This window comes from Pan troglodytes, chromosome 18 (assembly GCF_028858775.2).
Source record: "Pan troglodytes isolate AG18354 chromosome 18, NHGRI_mPanTro3-v2.0_pri, whole genome shotgun sequence".
Classification (NCBI taxonomy): domain Eukaryota; kingdom Metazoa; phylum Chordata; class Mammalia; order Primates; family Hominidae; genus Pan; species Pan troglodytes.
In genome coordinates this window covers 14,305,520-14,329,366 of record NC_072416.2, presented here as the reverse complement: position 1 = coordinate 14,329,366, position 23,847 = coordinate 14,305,520, and the positions used below count along the sequence as shown (strand labels likewise).

Sequence of the window (23,847 nt, the reverse complement as noted above, 5' to 3'; positions counted from 1 at the left end):
ACACAGAGGCCCCATGCCTACACACTCCTGGGGCCCTGCATCACTGGCTTTAGGCCTGGGCCTAGGAGCTCTTGTCTTTCTTGGAGGGTGTGGGTGAAGCTGAGCTCTGGCTTCAGGAACAGATAAGCCATCTTAATTACAGAACGAGCATATGGGACAGCCTCAGCTTTGTAGAGAATTTCTTGCCCAGGCAACATTTTCCTTACTTTCAGTAAGTAAAATCCACGGAATGTCTTTTCTTGGTGAGAAGTAGATAGCCTGGCCTCAGGTACAGCCTGCTTTTGGACTAATTGTGTTGGTGTGACTCCTGTCTTTGCTTCCTTTCCCTCTCTCTCCAGAAAGGACCTAAGTGTGAAATATCCCGAAGACCTCCCCATCACCCTTCCAAACCTGTTGAGGTTCATTTTGCATCACTCAGACCCTGCTTCCAGCCCCCAGAACGTGGCTAACTCTCCTACCAAGGAGTGTCTTCAGAGCGAGGCAGTCTTACAGCGGGGGCACATCTCCCACTTGGAGAGAGAGATCCAGAAACTGAGAGCAGAAATAAGCAGCCTCCAGCGAGCACAAGTGCAGGTGGAGTCCCAGCTCTCCAGTGCCCGCAGAGATGAGCACCGGCTGCGGCAGCAGCAGCGGGCCCTGGAAGAGCAGCACAGCCTGCTCCACGCACACAGTGAGCAGCTGCAGGCCCTCTATGAGCAGAAGACACGTGAGCTGCAGGAGCTGGCCCGCAAGCTGCAGGAGCTGGCCGATGCCTCAGAAAACCTCCTTACCGAGAACACGTGGCTCAAGATCCTGGTGGCGACCATGGAGAGGAAACTGGAGGGCAGGGATGGAGCTGAAAGCCTGGCGGCCCAGAGAGAGGTCCACCCCAAGCAGCCTGAGCCCTCAGGCACCCCCCAGCTCCCTGGCAGCTCCCCTCCACCTGCCAATGTCAGTGCCACACTGGTGTCTGAAAGGAATAACGAGAACAGGACAGACTAACTTTTTAAATGATATGAAGAAATCAGAGGTGAAAATTGTACATTGGGAATATATTTATGCAAATTTTATTGAAATTTATTGTAAATAAAGATTTTCTCAGTGGTCTAGAAAATCACCTTGAATGTCATTCAGCATTTATTGAAGAGGGATGACATCCCTTCCACTTATTGCACAAACTTGGTAGCTTTGAGACAAATACAGTAGCACAGTCCGTTTGAAGATTTGTCCAAAAAATTAGTCCATATTTTAGTGGCTCAGTGTCAAAAGAGTTCCCTCCCTGTCCCCCCACTGTTGCTTCTGCAGTGATACGAAGGATGAATGCTTAATTTCTTATTAGTCAGAAAACTTGAATGCAACAGTTGGGCATTCAAAAATAATCCAGAGAGGTCATAACCTACTAAGCCATTGGAGTGTGGCTCTGGTGTCTGCTAAAAAAAGTAGCTATTGAAAAATCAGAACAGTGAGAGCTATGATGTGGTTCACTCATTCTAGAAGCATTTTCATTTTCCTCCCGAAAACCCCCCCAGTGCCTCACCGAGCCCCGGACCTTCACCCAACACGGCTGCCACGCTCAAATGGGCCTGATTCAAACTCCCAGGTACGTCCCTGGCACCAGGGAGTAGGATAAGAAAACCTCCAGAAGTGAAACTGATGAGGAAGTGACATTTAATCACTTCAAAACCGAAACTTCACTGGCAAGGTCAAAACCCCAGGCCAAGGCTGACAATCGAGCGCTGGTCAGTTCCAGGGGTCAGGCTCGGAACCTGAAAATGCAGATCCTACCCGTTGCTGCGTCCCTCAGGTGTGGAGGAAGGAAAAACAGCCTAGGTGTATGTGCTGGCTGCGGTGAGAGTCGAGGTAGAAAGCCTGGAAGTTCTGAAACGTGAGGGGATGGATCACACGCCCCAGCCTTTTCTCACTCACCAAAGCAAACTTTTACCCCCTTCTTCCAGTTGGCACCTTCGGAACTTCTGTTCTCCCTCCTAGGCCTGGTTTCAGTGGCCCCCACCACGTGTCCTGCCCACCCAGCCTGCAGGGCTTCTGCTGACATCACGCCTACCCCACCACCACCTCTTCTGAACTTGCCACACCATCAGTAGCCAGAGGTGTTGCCTCTCCTGCTTCCTAAGGGCTCTCAAGGGCCCAATTGAGGTGTTTCATTACTACCTTCTGCTCAGGTGGCCCAGCCAGCTGTCCCTCTTCCACCCCAAGCTCCTACTTAATGTTTAAACCCCCAATTTAGGTGTATGCTGCTTAAACGAACAGCTCCCTACTTCTCCCGCCTCGGGGTTCCAGAACGTGGATTCATTCAACATGGTTTTTAGAAGAGGCTTGGGTGAGGCCAGAGGAGGTGCCTTTAGTCTGAGCAGGAGGCCAGAGCTCTGAGCTCAGCCATGAAGGGCCAGTGCTCTGTGGTTAAGCCGGGGCTGACCTTCCATCTATTACAGGGATGGGCAGGCACGAGTCACATTTGAATCATAAATAAAATTAGTATGTGCTTGTGGTGGGATTAAAAATCAAAGTGAGCTCACTGAAATGTACACAGGGGAGGCCTTGGAGACAGGCTGTGGAGACACTAGCTCACCAGAGAGCCACCAGCTCACCACCTGTGGGAGAGTCAAGTCCTGAACTTCAAGTTCACCTCTGCCCTGCCCTGGCTCCCTGCCGCAAGCACAGGCTGGCAGGAAGCAGTCTGGTGGCTCTTATGGGAATGTGCACGTGAGAAATGTTCCCTGGGTCTTAAGTGCCTTTAGAGCTGGGTCAGGGGACTGGAGACCCGCTGAGGGAAGTGAAGTCAGGACCCCATAGGCGGACGGTCATCAGAGAGGAAAGGAAGCCAAGTGATGTGAAGAGGGAAGAGGAAAAGAAGAAAAAAGACAGAACCTCAACAGTCCCCTCCCCTCCAGTGCAGAAAATAGGAAACGCCAACACAAAACATACAACCTTTTCTCTTTCCTGGGCCAACTGGGTTTCAGACCAAAAGTAGCCACCACAGGCTCTACGAGGACCAAAGCAATTTCAGCGAAGCCTTCACTCGGGGTGGAGGGTTGGGGGGGCGCTTGGCATGCTGAAGACCCAAGCGGCTAGAAACTGCTCTGCTACAAGGACGCTGGCAGCCTCCAGGACGCGTGCCCTGACTCGCCCTTCACTGGCTCCCAGGCAGGTCCGGTAGCTTCCCTGCAGTAACTCCACTCTCAACAGAACTGCTATTTAACAAGTGAGTCTATGCAGAAAGAACAGAGGGGTGTGGGGGGTGTGGTTCTTCTTCCACCCATGACTAATGAAGCAGAGATCACCCAAGCACCCCAACTGGTCAGCCTCAAGACCCCAAACTGGCATCTCACTTCCTTGACATACACGCAGATGGACACACATGAGAGACCCCTGCCAAGTGTGGCGTGGGCCTTTACAAGCCTATGACCCTCCAGGGTCTTGACTCAGCTTGTCATTAGTACAGCCAGGATACCAGTCCCATGTGCGCTAGATGATATTTTTAAAAATCAGCAAAAGGACTTAAGCACGTGCTTCCAGGGGCCTATTTACAGTTCACAGGTTTGTTAGTTCACGCATTACAGTAGTAGCTCCATCAAAAACAGGCTCAGCTAGACATTCAAGTAACAAAAGCGCTACAGGGCCATGAGCCCCAGCAAGGTCAGGCCTGCCCAGTGCCTGCAATGGGCAGCCTCACCTGGAGGCCGAGGGGAAGCCCAGGACAGCCAGGTCCCCGGGCATCAGTGCATGCGATGACGAAGCCCGCAGAGGCCATGCCAGCAAGTGTCAGCCCTTCCTCTCTGACAGCAGCGCATCCGTGTGGTTTTGCCCCTCCCAGCGCCTCTTGGCCGGCTGCAAACAGGACCAGGAGCCTTGCATCCTGGCTCAGCCGTGGACTTCCGGGCCGTTGGGAGTCATCAGCTTGGCCTTTCTCTCCACGCACGGTCCCTTGGCCGAATACTGCACCAGCAGGAAGGGTTCCTTGGTCTCCCCATCCCCCACGATGCTCTCCTCGTCCTCTGACTGGCTGATGCGCTGCAGCCGCAGGTAGCACCAGCAGCCCAGGATCAAGGCCCCCAGGGCCGCGATGGCAATGAGGATGACGATGACTGTGACCACGCCCGTGGTGGGGCTGTGGTCCATAATAGACATGGTCAGTGCTGGGGGCTTCCTCGGCTGGCAGCACTTTGGGGGTGGCCACTCAGTGAGGCTGGAACTCAGGCTGGACACGGGAGTCCTGAAAGACAAAGCAGGTTGACGAGCTGCGGTTAGCGCTTCCACGGTGTCTATTTTTAATCGTTCTCAGACCTGCCCATCCCACCCTCACCCTGCCAAAAAGCATGCTGGCCGGCGTTCGAAGGCGTCTGCTCACCCACGCTCACCCAGCTCCTGTTCATGACCTTTGAAACCCCGAGTGCTGCTGTACCAGGCAGGTGAGTCACCCTCGCTGGCGGCAGAGCCGGGAACACTGCGACAGCGACAGCTGCAGCAAAGGATGCCAGAGGGCCAGACATGGTTCTGGTTCTTCAGCTGAAGGTGTGCCTTCGGGAAGCCCAGCCCCAACTCAGTGTTCATGACCACTCAGGGACTGAGGGCAACTGGGGCCTCCTAATGGCCAGAGATGGGGGTTTGAAAGCAGATAAATGGCCAGGTGCAGTGACTCATGCCTGTAATTCCAGCACTTTGGAAGGCTGAGGCCGGCAGATCACTTGAGCCCAGGAGTTTGAGACCAGCCTGGCCAACATAGTGAAACCTCGTATCTACTAAAATACAATAATTAGCTGGGCATGGTGGCACATGCCTGTAATCCCAGTTACTTGGGAGGCTAAGGCATGAGAATTGCTTGAAGCTGGGGGGCAGAGGTTGCAGTGAGCCGAGATCTCGCCACTGCACTCTAGCCCTCCAGCCTGGGCGACAGGAGCAAGAGTCTCTTCAAAAAAAAAAAAAAAAAAGAAAAAGAAATGACAATGACATCAGTCCCTCTCCCAAACAGGCATCATATACAGAACAGGCAGGTCCTTTGGGGACACCTGTGAGAGGGTGTACTGGACAACAGCCTTTGTCACCAGGCACTGCATCGGGCCTGGGAAGACCCCTGGAACGCGGCACACCATCTGAGAAGGAAGCTGGGCGGTAGAGTCCCTTGTGTGGTTTGGACGGAGGCCAACCAAGGAAGCAACAGGGTAGAGTGTCCCGGGAGATGGAGACAGGCACTTGGGAGAGCTTCGGGGAGGCAGGGAGGGTGGGACAGAGGCTCCCTCCCTGATGGTGCTTAGCATCTAATGCAGGCGCCAGACTGTAACTGGTTAGTACCCCAAATGCCGGTCACTCACAATACAGGGTGCCATTGTCAGGAACACAGCAACCAGGTGCCAAGATGCTAACCTGGGTGGGCAGGTGGGAGGCAGGGAGGCGGTGCTGATGGGGAATAGTGTTCCTGGCAGGGGGCACGGTGAGGGCTAAGGCTCTGAAGGCAGAGAGGGTCCCCCTGGCAAGTGCCAGGAGTCGGGGCACCAGCTGATTTGGGTGGGGGCGGGGATGAGGCCCCTCCCAGGCCAGGCCAAGCCTGTGCTCCGCATGTTGAAAGAATGACGCCAGAAGTTGGAGGGCTGGGACCACCACCTCCACCTGGCCGAGCCACAGAGTTCACCCATGGGTGGGCCTGCCAAGTGGCGGAGGACAGTGTGGCTATGGAATGCACATAAGGTCTAAGAGTCCCCAGCTCCAGGCACCCTGTCAACCCTCTAGGTGACACCCAAGGCACAGCCAGTGAGAGCATGCTGAGGCCAGGGCTTTGCCTCTGCTGCCCTGTAGTGCTGAGGCTGGCAGGTTCTCTGGCGTCCCAAGACCCTGCACTTTCTTCCCTCTCCTGCCTCACTCGCCACAAACACAGCAAACGCTGGCTGCACCCGGGGTCAGTGAGGATGAGGACAGGCCCGAGACGCGTTCTACACAGGACTGGGCGTGCGGTCGGCACTCAGAACGACACGTCTGGCTTTTTGTTCCCTTTGGATAAGACTGACATCAGCACAGGCAGACAGCACTGGAAGGAGGTTTTCCCTCCAAATAGGGTCGAACCTGCTGCGTCCTTGAGGAACAGCACCCTTAAGGAGAAATGATTCTTACCCAACCAGGAGTTTCCCCAGAAGCCAGGTTTGCCTGAAGGACAAAGGCAGCTAAGTCAACGCCCCCAGCGTCTGTCCAGGGACCAGGCCCGGGGAAACCGGCAGCTTCTGCAGAGGGCCCTGGGCAGAGGAGGTGCCCTCCCTCCATTCCACTGCCTTCCCCCGACTCCAGGAGACAGGCTGCTGCAGGCGCTAAGGATCTCCCTGCCCACCCTCAGGGGCCACTGCAGCCAGGACGCCTTCCAAGTCCTCACAATGACCTGCAGGACCGAACACTACACATCCCCAATATGCCCTGCTCGCCAGCCACGCTGACCCCCCCAACGAACCCTCCCACCAGGCCCTGGCCCAGGCAGTTGCCCCTGCCCAGAACGTTCTGGCGGCTTACCCTTGTTCAGTGGTTCTCAACTGGGGGCCACTGTGCCCCCACCCTGGGGACATCTGGCCATGTCTGGAGCCACTTCTGGTTGTCACAACTGAGGGCAGGTGGCACTCCTGGCATCAAGTAGGGAGACCATGGATATTGCTGGCACCTATCGTGCACAGGGCAGCCCCCACCACGCAGATGGCCCGGCTGGAGAAAGACACCCTGACCCGGTTAATACCAGCTCTGGCAGGGAAGCTTTCCCAACCCGGTCGGGCTCCTTCCCTCTGGAGCAGTGGCCTTGGCATGCAGCCCTGGCTTCTGGAGCATGGCCACCTGATTAGCGCCCACCTCTCCCTCCAGCGGGCCATGAGCTCCACGGTGGCCCTGCTCTGTCCCCTGCATGTACAGACCACCCTGGCCTCTCCCCTGCCACCATCCGGTCCCACAACCCCACTTAGCTGTTCTCTCACGCCTCCAGACTGGACAGGGGACCCCTCTGACCCCACAGACAGCCTTCCCACCATGGCTGGGTGAGCCTGTCTACACTCGTCCCAACCTCTGTGTTCTCTCCCTGCAGGAAGAATACCAACCTGCCCTGTGCCTCCCTCCCACCTCCCACCTCCCTCTCCCCTGCACCTCTGGTTCCCAGGGCCTGCTGGGGCGCCTGCCCTCCCCTGGGGTTTCTGGACAGGAAGACAAGTCAGTATCAATTCGGAAGGGGAAGTGTGTGTGTTTGGGGGTGGGGGTGGTTCAGGGACAGGAAGTAGAAAATCAAACAATGGCACCATGACCTGGGATAGGTGGGGCAAAGCCAGGTGGGCAGGCCAGGAGGCACCTGAGTTCAAGGGCCCCAGTTCAACCACTGGCCCCAGGACTAATGAGGAAACTGAGGCACAGGCGGCCCCAGCTCAAAGGGATTCTCTAAGAGGAGTGGTGACCCCAAAACCCCGTCTGCCGCCCTGAACCCAGGCCAGGAGGCATGGGCAGAGCCAGATGTGGGGTTCTGCCCCGCCGCGAGCACAGAGCCCAGTGACTGAGCCACAGTCACGCCTGGCCTGTGGTCCGGCCCTCCCGAGTGCGTATCTGTTCCTTCATTCACTCAGCAAATGTTTCCTGAGAAACGATCTTTGCAAAAATGTGATGGCGTTCTCCCCACTCAGAATCCTCCCCAGCACCAAAGAGAATCCAAGCTCCCTGCCTCCCCAGGCGTCCCCACACCCTCCGCTGCGAGCCCACGCTCCCACCTCTGCCCTGACTGCCCCACGGCTGGCACCTTCCTATTCGGGACTTTCTCAGAAGGCGCCTCTTGCAGGCTGCCCTCCCAGACCACCCTGGACCCAGGCGCTCCTCCTCCCACACCCCACCACTACAGCCTTGCCCTACTTCATTTGCTCTCCTTGCTACCTGCCCTTCTCTAGGCTCAGGGGCTGTCCCCTGGCTGCTGTCTCACTCCCCGCACTGGACCCCAAGGCAGTCCAAGGAGGGCACCATCTGTCCCGCCCACAGCTGTACCCCTGCCCTGCACGGGTACACAGTAGGTGCTCAGTGAATGTCTGTTGAGTGTTCCCTCCCTGCAGATACAGTGATGAGTTAGAGGAGACCCTGTTCTCATGGGGATCATAGGTGGGGGGGTCCCTGACACTCAGGGCACTCCCAGAACCCTGAGCACAGGTCCCCATGTTCTGTCCCAACAGACTCAAAAAAGCCGGCAGACTGCATGGGAGAAGGCTGCAGGCCTAGTGTGGGGACAGAGCGGCGAGTGCCAGTGGATTAGGGCAGGCCTGAGCCCATGGAAGGGCAGCTGGCTCCATGCTTGCTGGCAGGCAGGGAGGGAAGGGGGTGGCCAAGCAGAGCCCCGGGAAACTCAAAGCGCGGAGGGCAGCAGGTCCCCACAAGCCCCTGTGCCTGGCTGGACCCCACCTGTCTGTTCTTCCTTTCTAGCCCCTCTGAGCAAAGCTGTGTCTTGCAAGCTGGGTAACCCCTCGCCCTGATCCAGTAAAGCCCACAGGATGCAGAGGACAGGGACGGGCCACAGCTTGGGTTGGGGAGATGCCCAGGCTAGCACATGGGAATCCTGGCCCACCCAACAACCATCATGACAACAGCTCACATTCATTCCCACCAGCATCTGATCCAGAAAGGCTGCGGCCACCTTTGCTCACCCTAGCATCTCCATCTGGCAGGTGAGGAAACTGAGGCGCACACAGGGAGGTGAAGCAAAAAGCCAGAAGGCAGGATGGGAGCCCAGAGGGGAGCCCAGCAGAGCCAAGGGGTCTTCCAAGTGCAGAGGGGCCAGGACCCAGAGCACAGCCTGGGCCTTCCATCTCTGGGCAGGCTGGAGTGTCCCCTCTGCCTGGCATTTGAAGCCCAAGGCCATCTGGATCCCCCAAACACACACCCTCCTGCTCCATGTGCCTTCAGTCCTGCCATCCTCTGCCAAGGGGGTCCTGACTCTCAGATCCCACCCACCCACTATAAAAGCAAGCTCCAAGGCCCAGGCTCTCCAGAACCCCCTGCCCCAGCATCCTCAAACAACCCCAAAGGAGGTCAACTGCAGCACAGGACACACTCTGTCTCCCAGCAAAGCCCACATATGTCCCAAGGAATAACAACTGCAAGACAAGCCTGAGCCATGCCAGGTGAGCGGGGGCCTGCACCGCCCTTGGCCACTCCTCCCTAGCCACCCAAGCTTGCAGGTGTTACTGACACTGTCCTGCCTGGTTTGCCAAGGCCCACAGAGATCCGTAACTGGGACCCAAGGAGCATGGGGGCAGAGCCGGGGGTGAACCCCACCCCGTCAGAGCCATTCAAATGGACAGTCCCTGCCCCAGCTACCAGAGAGGGGATGGGTATCCTCCTGTCCTGCTCTCCCTCCCAGGACCCCGGCTTGTCTGAGCCTGATCCCACTCCAGAGGCCACTCCATGTGCTCCAGGCCCGGGGGGCCCACAGCCCGCAGCAGAGCAGGCTGGAGTCCCCTCCATCCTCCCAGACCAGCACTCACTTTTGTGGCCTGCTTCTGCCCAGCCAAGCAAGCTGCTCCTCTTGGCCTCAGTTTCTCAATGTGCAAAGCGGATACGAGTCCCTGACCTCATCTACCAGGTCGTGGGGAGGATGAGAAGTGGTAAGAAAAGTGAAAACAAAAGGGACATGAGGTCACCAGGTTTGCATGTCACCAGCCACACCTTCCTGTGTGCTACAGGAGGGACAAAGGGAGAACACTGAGCCCGAGGGATCCCCAAGCCCACCCCCAGGGCCAGAAGGGCACAGAGCCTGGCCCAGGCCCAGTGCCACAAACACCCCTTCCCCAGGGACACGCTGCCTCCTCCTAACTCAACCCGGCACATCATGAGCATTGCCGGGCTCACCACCAGCAAAACACCCCCGCCTTGCAGCCGCCACCTCCTGAGGCTCCTTGACAGACGACAGGAGGGCTGCCCTGCTTACAGGGGGCCAGCCATCCCTATGGGGCTTTCAGTACTGCCCCCCCCATAAAGCCACCTGCCAAGGGTGCCAACAAACTCTTCAGCGAACCCAGGTTCACAAACCAGAAACGTTTCCTGCCCCAGGTTCTGACTGGGAAAACAGGGTTGTAGGGAGAAGAGGGCATTGCTGGACACAGCCAGGACGAGGCGGGACGTCCGTTCTGCCCTGGGCCTCCGGCAGCCAGTGGGACACAAGGACGCATCACACAAGGCCCCAGCCCTCCAGAAGCCAGGACCAAGAACGGCCGGATGCCAGTGGGACTGACACTGATGGGGCTGTGCCCAGCTCTCTGGCCAGTGTCATCTCATCCTCCACCCCGACCCATGACACCCCCATCCTCAGAAGAGGAAACTCGCTCCAGAATCCCCTAGGTTCCCCAGTGGCAAAAGAGGAAGCGGGAGCCCGCAGAGCTCTGAACCGGGACTGCCCCAAGGTCAGTCGGGGTCTTCCTCGGGCCAGGCCAGAGGCTCATGCCCCCACCCTGTGAATCACTCGCTGGTCATTTTCACAGGCTGCCCCAGGGTTGGCCTGTTTGGCCAAACAACTTTGCTTGTAGATGCCGGAGAAAGTTGGTGGCAATTATATGTGCCAGACACTGAGATAAACAGCTCACGCAGATGTCTCCTTTCTGCCTCAAGACAACCGGGCAGTTGAGCTATTACTGTTCCCTCTTGGCAGATACAGAAATCGGTGGCTCAGAGAAGTTAAGTCCATTGCCCAAGGTCACACAGCTCAAAAGTAGACGCGCAGGGATTCAAACCCAGGCAACCTGCATCCAAAATCCCGCATTTCGACCCTGACTCTAAAATGCCACATTCTCCCTACCTCCTCTCCCGCGTGCCTGAGGGGCCGCGGACAGGTGAACCCCAGTGTGGCCCTCGCTGGGGCGGGCTGGGCGACCTGGGCTGGGTGCTGGGGACTTAGGGGTGACAGCGCCCCGGCGGCTCCCGAGTGCTGAGCGCGGGCGGCGTGGCAGGCGCGGTGCCAGGCGCGCTCCGCGCACCCTCCCGTTCCACCCTGCCCGGCGGCGCCGGCGTCTCCCCCACTCCACAGAGGAGCAAAGCGAGGCTCCAGGGAGGAGAGGGCTCGGCCCAGGGGGCGACAGCTGGAGAGGGGACGGCAGCTGGGGAGGTAGCTCGAATCGGCCCGACGGAGGCGGGGTGTGGGACGGGGACCAGGGGAGCTAGGCATGCCCACGCCGCGCAGCCGCTGCCCACGGAACCGGGCGCCGAACGCTGCGGCCCGGCCTCAGTTTCCCTACCCGCGAGACGGGCGCCGGACGTCACCTGGACCCCTATCCCCGGAGCCCTCCCCGGAGCTCCCAGAATTTTGAAGAACCCCGAAATGCCGGGGGAAGGCGGGAGCGTAGCTGAGGACGGGCGGGGGCTGCACGGGCGGGGGCGAGCGCCCCGCGATCCCCACAAAGCGGCCTCCGCCCCCCGCCGCCTCCTTTGTCCCGATCTCGCCGCAGCGCCGCTGACAAAGAACCCCAGCCCGCGGGCGCGGCCCCTGGAACGGACCCTCCCCCGAGCCGCGCCCGCCGGGCCGCCCCTCCCCCGCCCGCAGACCCCGGCCCGGCCCCGCCGCCGCGCGCGCCCCTCCTCGTCCTGGCCTCCCCCTTCCCGCCCCCGGGCCCCGGCGCCCCCGCCCGGCTCACCATGGCGCGGCAGCGGCCCGGCCCGATCGCCCCGCAGCAGCCCCGCGGGCCCGGCTCCGCCCGCCCGGTCCGGCCGCCGCGCACTCGGGACGCAGGAGCCCCGCGCTGCGGCGGGCGGGGCCCAGCTCCTCCCCGGCTGGGGACGGGGCCTCCCAGAAAGGCCAATGGGAGCCCGCGCTGGGACGGCGGGGCGGGGCGGGCCGGGGCGGAGTCACGTGTGCTCGGGGCCGGCAGGCGGTGGGGCGGGGGCTGCGCGCGGCGGGCGGGCTCGGCCCTGGCGAGCGCGGATTGGGCGCCCGTGGGTACGGGGCCCCACTACAGGCGCCCTTCCTCTGCCAGCCTCATCCTGACCCCGGCAGGCTGCCCTGGTCCCGCCTGCTTACAGCGGAGGAAACTGAGGCACGCTGCACGGAAGAGTGCTGCATACTCCTCGAGAGCTGAGAGTGGCGGGGAATCCGGGGCAGGGGCAGGGGAGAGGCGCGACCGCTGAGGTGAATGACCTTGCTTCGGGAGGAAGCTGGGCATTCAGTCGTTCGCGAATTCATTTATGTATCATTCATCCGCCCAGTCAGTCGATGGCGGAACACTGACCACGTGCCTGCCACGCCAGTCGTCGTGGGAGCAGCCGCGAGCCAGACAAGGTCCCGTCCCTGACGAAGCTCTCATTCCTCTGCGGGGTGGGGCTGTGAGGCATTTGCACCCCTCTGCCACCTATAATCATGGTTATTTTTAGCATAATTACCCGGTCGTTTGGCCCCCACCAAATGTCTGCCCTGTATAAACAGCCCAACACATTTTATTAAGATGACTCCGGAAGAAAGAATCTTCCCATTTTACAGATGAGGAACCTGAGGCTCCAAAGAGCTGAAGTCCCACAGCCTGCTCCTGATGGAGAGAGGGTTTGAGGCCAGGCCTGTCTACCTGGGAAGACAGAGGCTCCAGTTACTGGAGTAATCTCCACTCATCCACCCCAAGAAGGCCATCGGTGAGAGGACACCCCAGCCCTGGGGCCCACAGAAGGGGTGAGGGTGGGTCCCTCAAGGCTTCTGTGGCCCAGGGGACTTGAGAAGACAGGAGGGGGCAGGGCGAGCTGGGACCTCCTCCTGGGAACGGGGGCCTTATTTGCTGGAAACTTCTTTCCCATTCTCAAGCAGAAGCCTCTGGAAGAGCATGGAAGGTTGGGCTCACGAGGCTGAGGTGGCCAGGCCCTCACTCCCTCCACTCAGCCTCGCTGGGCTTTCTTCCCTGCGCCCAGTGCACCAAGCCTTTCCCACCGCCAGGCCTTTGCCTATGTGGCTCCCTGCAGCTGGAACTCTTCTACTTCATCTTCCCGATCTCAGGTTAAATGCCCCTTCCTCAGGAGGGCCCTCCCTGGTCGCCCAGCCAAGAGTATCCCTTGGGGTTTTTTGTTTTGTTTTTGAGACGGGTTCTTGGTCTGTCACTCAGGCTGGAGTACAGTGGTGCAATCACAGCTCACTACAGCCTCCATCCAACTCCTTCCTGGGCTCAAGCCATCGTCCCACTCAGCCTATATCTATGAATGTGGGCAGATTTGACGAAGCAATTTTTTTTCTTTTTTTTTTAGAGAGAAGGTCTTGCTCTGTCGCCCAGGCTGGAGTACAGTGGTGCAATCATAGGTCACTGTAACCTGGGCTCAAGCAATCCTCCTACCTCAGCCTCCCAGGTAGCTGAGACTACAGGCGCATGCCACCATGCCCGGCTAATTTTTTAATTTTTTGTAGAGATAGGGTCTCTTGTTGTTGCCTGAGCTGGTCTCAAACTCCTGGGTGATCCTCCTGCCCCGGCCTCCCAAAGTGCTGGGATTATAGGCGTGAGCCACCATGCCCAGCCTACCCATTGTGAAATTGTACATTTTTGACATTGTGTGATGAACTTTTGGTCTTCTCTCCCAGGACTAGGTGTATTGCACTCACTGCCGTGTCTACAGAACAGTGCCTGCCACACAGTGGGTGCTGAATACATGGATGTTGAATGAATGAATGATCGGACTGCAGAACTCCAGGGCGGGTTCAGCGGCAGCCTAGTCAGGAAGCCAGGCCCAGGAGGTGAGCTGGGAGTTGCGCAGGAAGGGAGGACAGAAAGGCAGAGGAGAGCCCAGCTTCAGCCAGCTGCCCCACAGGCCAAAGCCGGGCATCTCAGAACAGCTCCACCCCCACATCTGCCCAACTCCTGCCCCATCAGCCACACCTGGGAGCCCAGAATGGAAGGAAATAGGTTCTTCCCACAAAGCCAGTTCCAGCAGCCTTTGTGGTCCCCGCCTCAAGTTGGCAGAGACTTCATTAGTGGTGAGGACCTGGGAGGGGCAGGCTAAGAACCCCAGAGCCAGGACTGGCAACACGATGACAGGGGAGGCAGGGACACTTAGAGGGGAAAGATTCTTGGGGGAAAATGGCGAGGGAGATTCAGCATGGCATAGAAGCTGGGAGTCAGATTGCCAGATTCCAGGCTTTCCTGCTGGGTGGTTTTGGAAAAACAGCCGAACGTTTCTGTGCCTCAGTTTTTTCATCTGAAAAATGGAGATGAGGCCGGGTGCGGTGGCTCACACCTGTAATCTCAGCACTTTGGGGAATGCCAAGGCAGGGGGATGGCTTGAACTCAGGAGTTTGAGAACAGCCCCGGAAATGTAGTGAGACTCCTATCTCTAAAAAAGAAAAGTTAGCTGGCCGTGGCGTTGTGCGCCTGTACTCCCAGGTACTGGGGAGGCTGAAGTAGGAGGATAGCTTGAGCCTGGGAGGTTGAGGCTGCAGTGAGCTGTGATCACATCGTTGCACTCCAGCTTGGGTGACAGTGAGCCCTGTCTCAAAATAAATAAAATAAAATAAAATATACAGCTTCTGACCCACTAGGTCTGAGCCCAAAATCCTGCATTTTTCAAAAGTTCCCGAGTGGTACTGATGATTCAGGGACAGACTTTGAGCAGCAAGGGCGAAGTCACTTGCTGAAAGTCACAAGGTAGTGGGCTCCAAGCCTGCACTGGAGCCCATGAGATAGGCTACAGGATCCTGCGCTTAACTGCGACCCTAACTGCTTGCTGCAGCCCCACCTTTCTCTCCCCAACAAAGAGGAGGCAGGAAGTATCGCGCCCCTCCCCCAAGCCCATTTCCTCTACCTCCCTCCGTGGTGACATCTGGCCTCACGTCCCCGGGGTTCGTCCTTACAGAATGGGATGGAGGTTCTCAGATGCTCATTAGCCAGGAGGATAATTGAGGGCTTGGGATGAGCTCACCCCAGCTCCCTGGGGCTTGCTGGGGTCCAGCTGGTGTGCCCTGTACCAGCCTGGCCCTCTGCCCACTCCCCCAGCTGCTATAAGGGCTGGGACAAGGAAGGGGGTTGCTCAGCGGGGTGGAGAGGCCTCAGCCTCAAGGGAGACTCTACAGCTGGGACTCCCTGCTCGGGTGGGCGGGCCTCTGCTCCTGGGGCATCTCTATAAGGGATCCAGGCCTGAGAACAAAATGAAAACTGCATGGCCAGAGGGGATTTTTCCTGAAGGGTGAGATGTGAACCACAGGTGAGGTCTGCAGGGTGAGGTTAGGTGGAAGGCAGAGAGGGCATCACTCACCTCTGAAACCCATAGCAGCTCCCATTCTAGGGGCAAGGCCTCCTTTGCTGCCAGTGTGGCCTGAGCATCTCTGTAAGGCTGGCTCAGCCCCCTTATGTCCAGGAGAGAGCACAGACCTCAGGCTCAGAATCCCGGGCAGTTGACACTCTGCAGCTAGAACTGAATGATGTGTGGGTTTCTGTGTGGGTATGTTTTAGTTACCTTCTGTGTATGATGTGGGTATTGTGTTTCTGTGTATGGTAATGACATACCCATTGCTTTTTATTTCTTATTTTCTTTGTTTTTGAGGCAGGGTCTTGATTTTTTCACTCAGGCTGGAGTCCAGTGGCACAATCACTGCTTACTGCAGCCTTGACCTCCCCGGATTCTCCCACCTCAGCCTCCTAAGTAGCTAGGACCACAGGTTTGTGTGACCCCACTCAGCTTTTTGTTTTGTTTTGTTTTTGTTTGAGACAGGATCTCACTCTGTCACCCAGGCTGGAATGCAATGGCGTGATCTTGGCTCACTGCAACCTCTGCCATCCAGGCTCAAGCAATCCTACCGTCTCAGCCTCCCGAGTAGCTGGGACTACAGATGTACCACCACACTGGGCTAATTTTATTATTATTATTTTCTCTTTCCTTCCTTCCTTCCTTCCTTCCTTTCTCTCTCTCTCTTTCTTTCTTTCTCTTTTCTTTCTTCTTTCTTTTCTTTCTTTCTTTCCTTTCATAGAGTCTTGCTCTTGTTACTCAGGCTAGAGTGCAATGGCGCAATCTCGCCTCACTGCAACCTCTGCCTCCCGGGTTCAAGCGACTCTCCTGCCTCAGCCTCCCAAGTAGGTGGAATTACAGATGCCTGCCACCACACCTAGCTAAATTTTTTTGGTATTTTTAGTAGAGACAGGGTTTCACCATGTTGGCCATCCTGGTCTCGAACTCCTGACCTCAGTGATCCACCCTCTTCGGCCTCCCAAAGTGCTGGGATTACAGGCATGAGCCACCGCGCCTGGGCTATTGTTTTTTTCTGCAGAGATGGAATCTCTCTATGTTGCCCAGGTTGGTTTCAAACTCCTGGGCTCAGCGATCTGCCCACCTCAGCCTCCCAAAGTGCTGGGATTACAGGCATGAGGTACGGCGCCCAGCCCCCATTGCTTTTTTTTTTGAGACAGTCTCAGTTTGTTGCCCAGGCTGGAGTGCAGTGGCGCAATCTTGGCTCACTGCAACCTCCGCCTCCTGGGTTCAGCTGATTCTCCTGCCTCAGCCTTTTAAGTAGCAGAAAATAGAGGTCCCCGCCACCAGGTCCAGATAATTTTTGTAATTTTACTAGAGACGGGGTTTCCCCATGTTGGCCAGGCTGGTCTTGAACTCCTGACCCCAGGTGATCTGCCTGCCTTGGCCTCCCCCAAAGTGCTGAGACTACAGGTGTGAACCACTGCACCCTGACCCCACTGCTTTTTAAATCAGTGTGTTTGGGAAAAGAATAAATAAGTCAGGGTCCGCTTCCTGGTGGGCACAGCAGAGCCTCAGTCAGGACATGGGGCCATCCCACAGGTCCCTGCATCCTCTGGAAAAGTCCATCTGGGTTGTCATGTCTGAACGGGGCCTGGGCTGGTTCTGGCCTTCACCTCTGGGGTCTTTGGGGTTCATGTGATAAGGAGAAGACCGAGGGAGGGGGAACAGCATGCCCTGCCCATGGTGCTCCTTGCCCCCAGCCTGCCCTCAGCCTGCCCTGTGTTTCCTTCTGCCTTCCCCCCCACAAACTCACTGAACAGTGGTGTCTGCTCATCATCTACCCACTGGATCATTCATTCATTCACTGACTCAGTTATTCATCCTTTCTGCCAATCTTTTTTTTTTTTTTTGAGACAGGGTCTCACTCTGTCTCCCAGACTGGAGTGCAGTGGCACTATCTTGGCTCACTGCAACCTCCACCTCCTGACTCAAGCGATCTTCCTGCCTCAGCCTCCTAAGTAAGTAGGACCACAGGTGTGTGCCACCACGCCCAGGTAACTTTTGTATTTTTTTTGTAGAGACACGTTTTGCTATGTTGCCCATACTGGTCTCGACTCCTAGGCTCAAGCAGTCCTCCCACCTCGGTCTCCCAAAGTGTGGGAATTACAGGCATGAGCCACCACACCCAGCCTTTTCTGTCAGTTTTAACTGAGCAACTACTATGTTCCAAGCACTGTGCTAGGTGCTGGGGAGACAGCTGTGAGCCAGGCAGGCAAAACCCAGCCCTTGTGGGGTTTACATTCTCCTGAGGGAAGACAGATGATAAATGCAGAAACAAGTGTACATGTTATGGAGAAAGGGAAATAGTAAGGTAAGAGATGGGGGGGCCCTTGCAGGACGGAAGTAAGGAGGGCCTCTCTGAGAAGGTGCCAGGCGCCAGATGGATACAGCCTAGTCCCGGCACCAGAGAAGCTCACAGGTGTGGAGGTAGATGGACAGTGAGCTGGCCCTGGGCAGGGAACTTTTTTTTTTGGACACGGAGTCTCACTCACCCAGGCTGGAGTGCAGTGGCGCGATCTCGGCTCATTGCAACCTCCGCCTCCCGGGCTCAAGCGATTCTCCTGCCTCAGCCTCCTGAGTAGCTGGGATTATAGCTATGCTTCACCACGCCCGGCTAATTTTTGTATTTTAGTAGAGACAGGGTTTCACCATGTTGGGCCAGCTGGTCTGGAACTCCTGACCTCAGGTGATCCACCTGCCTCGGCCTCCCAAAGTGCTCAGATTACAGGCATGAGCCACTGTGCCTGGCTGGAATCTTTTTATTTTTTTATGTAACTTTTCTCTCTCTCTTTCTCTATCTCTCTCTCGCCATGGTACCATCATAGCTCACTGTAGCCTCCAACTCCTTGGTTCAAGTGATCCTCCCACCTCAGCCTCCCAAGTAGCTAGGAGTACAGGTGCATGCCACCATGCACGGCTAATTTTATTTTATTTTTGTAGAGATGGATCTCACTGTGTTGCCCAGGCTTGTCTTAACTCCTCCTGGACTCAGGTGATCCTCCCACCTCAGCCTCCCAAAGTGCTGGGATTATAGACATGAGCCACCACGCCTGGCCCCCTAATTTCACATAAGGTTACATTTACAGATATGGTATTTAGACTTCTCTCTCTCTCTCTCTCTCTCTCTATATATATATGTATATGTTTATACATACATTGTGTATTCATGTGTAAATACATAGATACAGGTACAGGCTGGGCATGGTGGCTCACGCCTACAGTCCCAGCACTTTGGAAGGCTGAGGCGGGCGGATCACAAGGTCAGGAGTTCAAGACCAGCCTAGCCAACATGGCAAAGCCCCATCTCTACTAAAACTACAAAAATTAGCTGGGTGTGGTGGCACATGCCTGTATTGCCAGCTACTTGGGAGGCTGAGGCAGGAGAATCACTTGAACCTGGGAGGCGGAGGTTGCAGTGAGCTGAGATCCCGCCATTGCACTCCAGCCTGGGTGACAGAGCGAGACTCCATCTCAAAAAACAAAACAAAACAAAAACCTGAAACAAACTCGTATGCATTTTGCTGTTATGTCCTTCTCAATTCAGACCAGCCACGTTTCCAGTGCTTGGTCACCACCTGCGGCTGGGGTTGCTGGGTCGGGCTGCACAAGTTTAGGTGCTGAAGTCAGCAGCAAACACACCCTAAAAAACCCCTGCCCTGATGGAGCGTCCATTCTCCTGGAGGAGATAGACAATAAAGAAAGAGGAAAATGTAGGCCGGGTGCGGTGGCTCACACCTGTAATCCCAGCACTTTGGGAGGCCGAGGCGCGCGGATCACGAGGTCAGGAGATTGAGACCATCCTGGCTAACATGGTGAAACCCCATCTCTACTAAAAATACAAAAAATTAGCCGGGCGTGATGGTGGGCGCCTGTAGTCCCAGCTACTCAGGAGGCTGAGGCAGGAGAATGGCGTGAACCCGGGAGGCAGAGCTTGCAGTGAGCCTAGATGGCACCACTATACTCCAGCCTGGGCAACAGAGCAAGACTCCGTCTCAAAAAAAAAAAAAAAAAAAAAAAAAGAGGAAAATGCATCGTATGCTGCATACATTCCAGGGAGAAGATCGAAGGAGAGGAAGGCATGGGGGTGGGGGTAGGGGGTGCACGATCCATTTCCTCTGTGCATCCTTCCAGAGATCTCCTGCGTGAACACAGGCATATATATGTATATATATACACATTCCAATTTTAAAAACACAGATGGCCATGTTCCATACATGCTGTTCTATTCCTTCCGTTTCTCACTTGAATATATATCTTGAAGCTTACTCCCCATCAGCACACGTAGATTTCTGATTTTAACAAATAATTGGAAACATATAAAGACACGGTACTGCTGAGCTAGAATAACAGAAGCCGGAGTTTACACCAACATCTGATGCTCGCCACAACCCTGTGATGTAGGGGCCATTTCCAAAAAACAGTTCAGGTTCACACGCAACATTTGTAAACAGGTGGATAATAAAAATGACTAGCTTAAGGGCCAGGTGTGGTGGCTCATGCCTGTGATCTCAGCACTTTGGGAGGCCACGGTGGGAGGAACGCTTGAGGCCAAGAGTTCAAGACCAGCCTGGGCAATATGGCAAGACCCGGTCTCTACAAAAAAATTTAAAAATTAGGGCATGGTCCCAGCTGCTTGGGAGGCTGAAGTAGGAGGATCACTTAAGCCTGGGAAGCTGAGGCTGCAGTGAGCCATCATTGTGCCACTGGACTCTAGCCTGGGTGACAGAGTAAGAGACCCTGTCTCAAAAAAGTAAAAAATCAAAACTACTAGCTTGAAGGAAATGTTAAGCCCTGGAATTTGGCACTTCCAAATAGTAGGTGAGCTCTTGTTGACGGTTAATACTAAATAATTAGTATTTTATACTAAAATACTGACATAGGTCAGGTGTGTGGCTCACGCCTATGATCCCAGGACTTTGGGAGGCTGAGGCAGGAGGATTCCTTGAAGCCAGGAGTTTGAGACTAGCCTGGGCAACATAGCGAGACCCCCATCTCTACAAAAAAAAAAAAAAATCAAAAAATTAGCTGGGCGTGGTTGAGCACCTGTATTCCCAGCTATTCGGGAGGCTGAGGTGGGAGGATAGCTTGAGCCTGGGAGGTTGGGCTGCAATGAGCTGAGACTGTGCCACTGCTCTCCAGCTGGGTGACAGAGCAAGACCCTGTCTCAACAACAACACCAAAAAAAAAAAAAAAAGGGAAAAAGCAAGGGAGCTGATGCTTTTGTGATCTTCCTGAGCCCTGACGAGTCTGCCAGGCCCTGCAAGGCTCAGGGAGGGACCTTTGCTCTAGAACCAGACTGCCCCGCCTGGGACGAGCTCTCCAGGGAACATTTTTCTGGGCTCTGAGCCACACAGGCTCTGGGTTCAAGCCTGGCTCTGCCGCACCTGGTTCTGAGCTTGACTCCGCTGAGCCTGAGTTTCTCCATCTTTAGCATGGGTTTGGTGCATGGGCAGACTGAGCACCTCTGGTGGGGAGGAGCGTGGGAGGAAATGAGAACCCCTTCCAAGCAGAGCCAAGGCCTCCCCAGGAGGGCAATTCCTGACTCAGGAAAAATTGACCGCCCTGCTCGGGGCCCCTGCCAAGCCCTGTCCCCTCTGCTCCGGCCCCTGAGGGAAGGGTTGGAGCCTGGTGAGCTGTCTAAGGCAGGCCCTGGCCTGTCCTGGCTGGGAGGCTGGGTAGGACCAGGAAAGCTGCTCCAGGTCCCTGGTTCCCGCTGAGATTCGTGGGGCCGCTGAGGCCCCCACAGCATTTCCAACTGCCCTCGTGCCCTGTCTTCTTCCTCCTGCCTCCTCATTCCATGCCAGCCACACGGTCCCCTGCTCCTTGTGTCTCCTTCAGGCTGCCAGCCTTTGCACAAGCTGCTCCCAAGGCCTGGGATTCCCTGCCCCCTCCTTGCAGGCTCCTTCTCACCAGTCAAGAGTCTGCCTGGAAAAGCCCACCCCGCAACCCTGCTCTGTGTTCCCACAGCCCAGCCCAGATCTCACCTGTGGACCTCAACAGGCTGTGAGACCCCTGAGGGCAGGGAACCAGTTTGCTAGTCTGTGCCAGCTCTGTAACCCAGGGACTGTGGATTCTCAGTAAAGGCTTTTTTTTATTTTTTATTTTTTATTTTTTTTTGAGACGAGGTCTCACCCTGTCACCCAAGCTGGAGTGCAGTGGTGTGATCATAGCTCACTGTAACCTCCATCTCCCGGGTTCAAGCGATTCTCCTGCCTCAGCCTCCTGAGTAGCTGGGATTACACATGCATGCCACCACATCCAGCTAAGTTTTGTAGTTTTAGTAGAGACGGAGTTTCACTGTGTTGGCCAGGCTGGTCTCCAACTCCTGACCTCAAGTGATCCACCCGTCTCAGCCTCCCAGAGTGATGGGGTTACGGGCGTGAGCCATCGTGCCTGTTTGGTAAATGCTTATTGAAAGGAAATGAATGAATGGATGCAGGCAGGCAGACAGGAAGCAAATAAGGAAGGTGCCCCCCAGCCCCGAACTTTGTCTCTGAAGGCAAGGACCATGTCTTTCTCTAACACAGGGTGATGCCTGTAATTGGCGCTCAATAAATGCAGGTTCATGTTTAGTAGGTGTGGGGAGTCGGTCCCTCTCCAGTGATGTGACTTTCTACCCATTCTCTCTCTCTATTTTATTTTGAGACGGAGTCTCATTCTGTCACCCAGGCTGGAGTGCAGTGATGAGATCTCGGCTCACTGCAGCCTCTGCCTTCTGGGTTCAAGCGATTCTCTTGCCTCAGCCTCCCAAGTAGCTGGGATTACAGGTGTGGGCCACCAAGCCTGGCTAATTTTTGTGTTTTTAGTAGAGACAGGGTTTTACCGTGTTGGCCAGGTTGTTCTGGAACTCCTGACTCAAGTGATATGCTCACCTGGGCCTCCCAAAATGCGGGGAGGTGTGAGCCACTGTGCCTGGCCCCTTTTTTATTTTTAATTGAGATGGGGTATTGCTATGTTGTCCAGGCTAGTCTCAAACTCTTAGGCTCAAGCGATCCCCCTGTCTCGGCCTCCCAAAGTGCTGGGATTACGGGCGTGAGCCACTGTGGCCAGTCCCACGTGAAATCTGAAAGAGCTGGCTGAGATTGCTGTATAGAAAATAGTACAGCAAGGCCAGGAGAGCAGGGTGGAGGCCCCTGGAGTCCCTGAGTGAGAAAGGCTGATGCCTTGGACTGAGGCGGAGATGAAGAGGTGCTGATAGATATAGGAGGATTTGTAGCAAAGAGCCAACAGAACGGGTGATGGAGTCACTGTGCAGAGAGGAGCAGGGGATCAGGGTGAGGCCAGCTGCAGACGATCCCAGGAACAGGGTCTGAAGAGCCTCCAAGTCCTATCCAGTGGCCAGCCGTCCGTGAAGCCTTGGGCAGAGCCATGGACTTGGGGACACTGGTGAAGATATGAAAACATATTCCAGGAACGAAGACCATTCTGCCTCCTGGAAATAGGCAGGAAATAGGCCCAGGGAAGTCTTTGAGAGGAGAGGTTTGAGCCCTGCCCTGCCCTGGAGCTGTGGCGTGACCATCTCTGGGGGCTCAGAGCCTGGGTGCCCTCCCAAGGCCTCCTTGGGGACCTGGGGCTCCTGGAGGATTCCTCCCAGGCAGCCCCAGCCCAGGCTCAGCCACTGGGGAAGCACAAGAAAAGGCCTACAGGTGGAGCCATGCACAAGACAAGATTCCAGACCCCCTTCCCCACCGTGGTGGCTCATACCTATAATCCCAGCACTTTGGGAGGCCAAGGCAGGCAGATCACTTGAGTTCAGGAGTTCGTGATCAGCCTGGCCAATATTGTGAAACACCTGTCTCTACTAAAAATACAAAAATTAGCCAGGTGTGGTGGCAGGGGCTCGTAATCCGAGATACTCGGGAGGCCGAGGCAGGAGAATTGCTTGAACCTGGGAGGCGGAGGTTGCAACGAGCCGAGATGGTGCCTGCACTCCAGCCTGGGCGACAGAGTGAGACTCCGTCTCAAGAAAGATTCCAGCCCCCGTGGCGCTGACCTTCTAGCGGTGGAAGCCGTCAGCATAGGAACATGTAAGTTAATTAATACGTTGTGTAATGTAGTTTCAGAGAGGGACAACTCGTGGGTGGGGCTGGGACGTCAATAGAGAAGGGGCCAGGGTGGGATCCCCTGAGGACGTAGAGCTGAGGCCTAAAGTACACCAAGAAGCCACTCATGGAAAGAGCATTCCTGGGGCCCAGAGCAAGAGGCTCACACCTGTAATCCCAGCACTTTAGGAGACTGAGGCAGGAGTATTGCTTGAGGCCAAGAGTTTGAGACTAGCCTGGGCAATATAGGGAGACCACCCCCACACCCTCTCCCTCCAAAAAGAAAGAAAGAAAGAAAGAAAGAAAGAAAGAAAGAAAAAACTAGCCAAGCATGATAGTGTGTGCCTGTAGTCCCAGCACACAATCCCAGCACTACCAGTCCTTGGGAGGCTGAGGTGGGAGGATCTCTTGAGCCCAGGAAGTCAAGGCTACAGTGAGCTATAACTGCACCACTGCACTCCATCCTGGGTAACAGAGTGAAATCCCATTTCATTACAAGAAAAAAAAAAAAAGGCCAGGTGTGGTGGCCCACGCTTGTATTCCCAGCACTTTGGGAGGCTGAGGCGGGTGGATCACTTGAGGTCAGGAGTTAGAGACCAGCCTGGCCAACATGGTGAAACCACGTCTC

The 23,847-nt window shown here is 56.0% G+C and overlaps 2 protein-coding genes and 1 long non-coding RNA gene across 14 annotated transcripts in view; 2 read left to right on the top strand and 1 right to left on the bottom strand.

Annotated features, from left to right (window-relative positions):
- Positions 1 to 1,096, top strand: part of TXNDC11 (thioredoxin domain containing 11) — a 71,181-nt gene extending 70,085 nt beyond the window's left edge. For all 12 annotated transcript variants that reach the window (XM_063796667.1, XM_016929431.4, XM_063796672.1 and 9 more), the window contains one exon: positions 339 to 1,096. In XM_063796667.1, the coding sequence (XP_063652737.1) occupies positions 339 to 981 (643 nt within the window). In that variant the 3' untranslated portion in view covers positions 982 to 1,096. The remainder of the gene's footprint in view (positions 1 to 338) is intronic.
- On the bottom strand, positions 1,024 to 7,091 carry SNN (stannin). Its single transcript, XM_016929439.4, has 2 exons — positions 6,487 to 7,091; positions 1,024 to 4,210 (listed from the first exon to the last, which is right to left on the bottom strand). Exons 1-2 carry the CDS (start codon positions 6,537 to 6,539, stop codon positions 3,859 to 3,861), a joined length of 405 nt encoding a protein of 134 aa, XP_016784928.1. The 5' UTR covers positions 6,540 to 7,091; the 3' UTR covers positions 1,024 to 3,858.
- Positions 7,092 to 12,030: 4,939 nt separating this feature from the next.
- LOC134808736 (uncharacterized) overlaps positions 12,031 to 23,847 on the top strand; it is a 34,383-nt gene continuing 22,566 nt past the window's right edge. The window contains exons 1-5 of the long non-coding RNA XR_010152271.1: positions 12,031 to 12,097; positions 12,175 to 12,247; positions 12,446 to 12,591; positions 12,761 to 12,946; positions 13,520 to 13,672. This is a non-coding gene — a long non-coding RNA (uncharacterized LOC134808736). The remainder of the gene's footprint in view (positions 12,098 to 12,174; positions 12,248 to 12,445; positions 12,592 to 12,760; positions 12,947 to 13,519; positions 13,673 to 23,847) is intronic.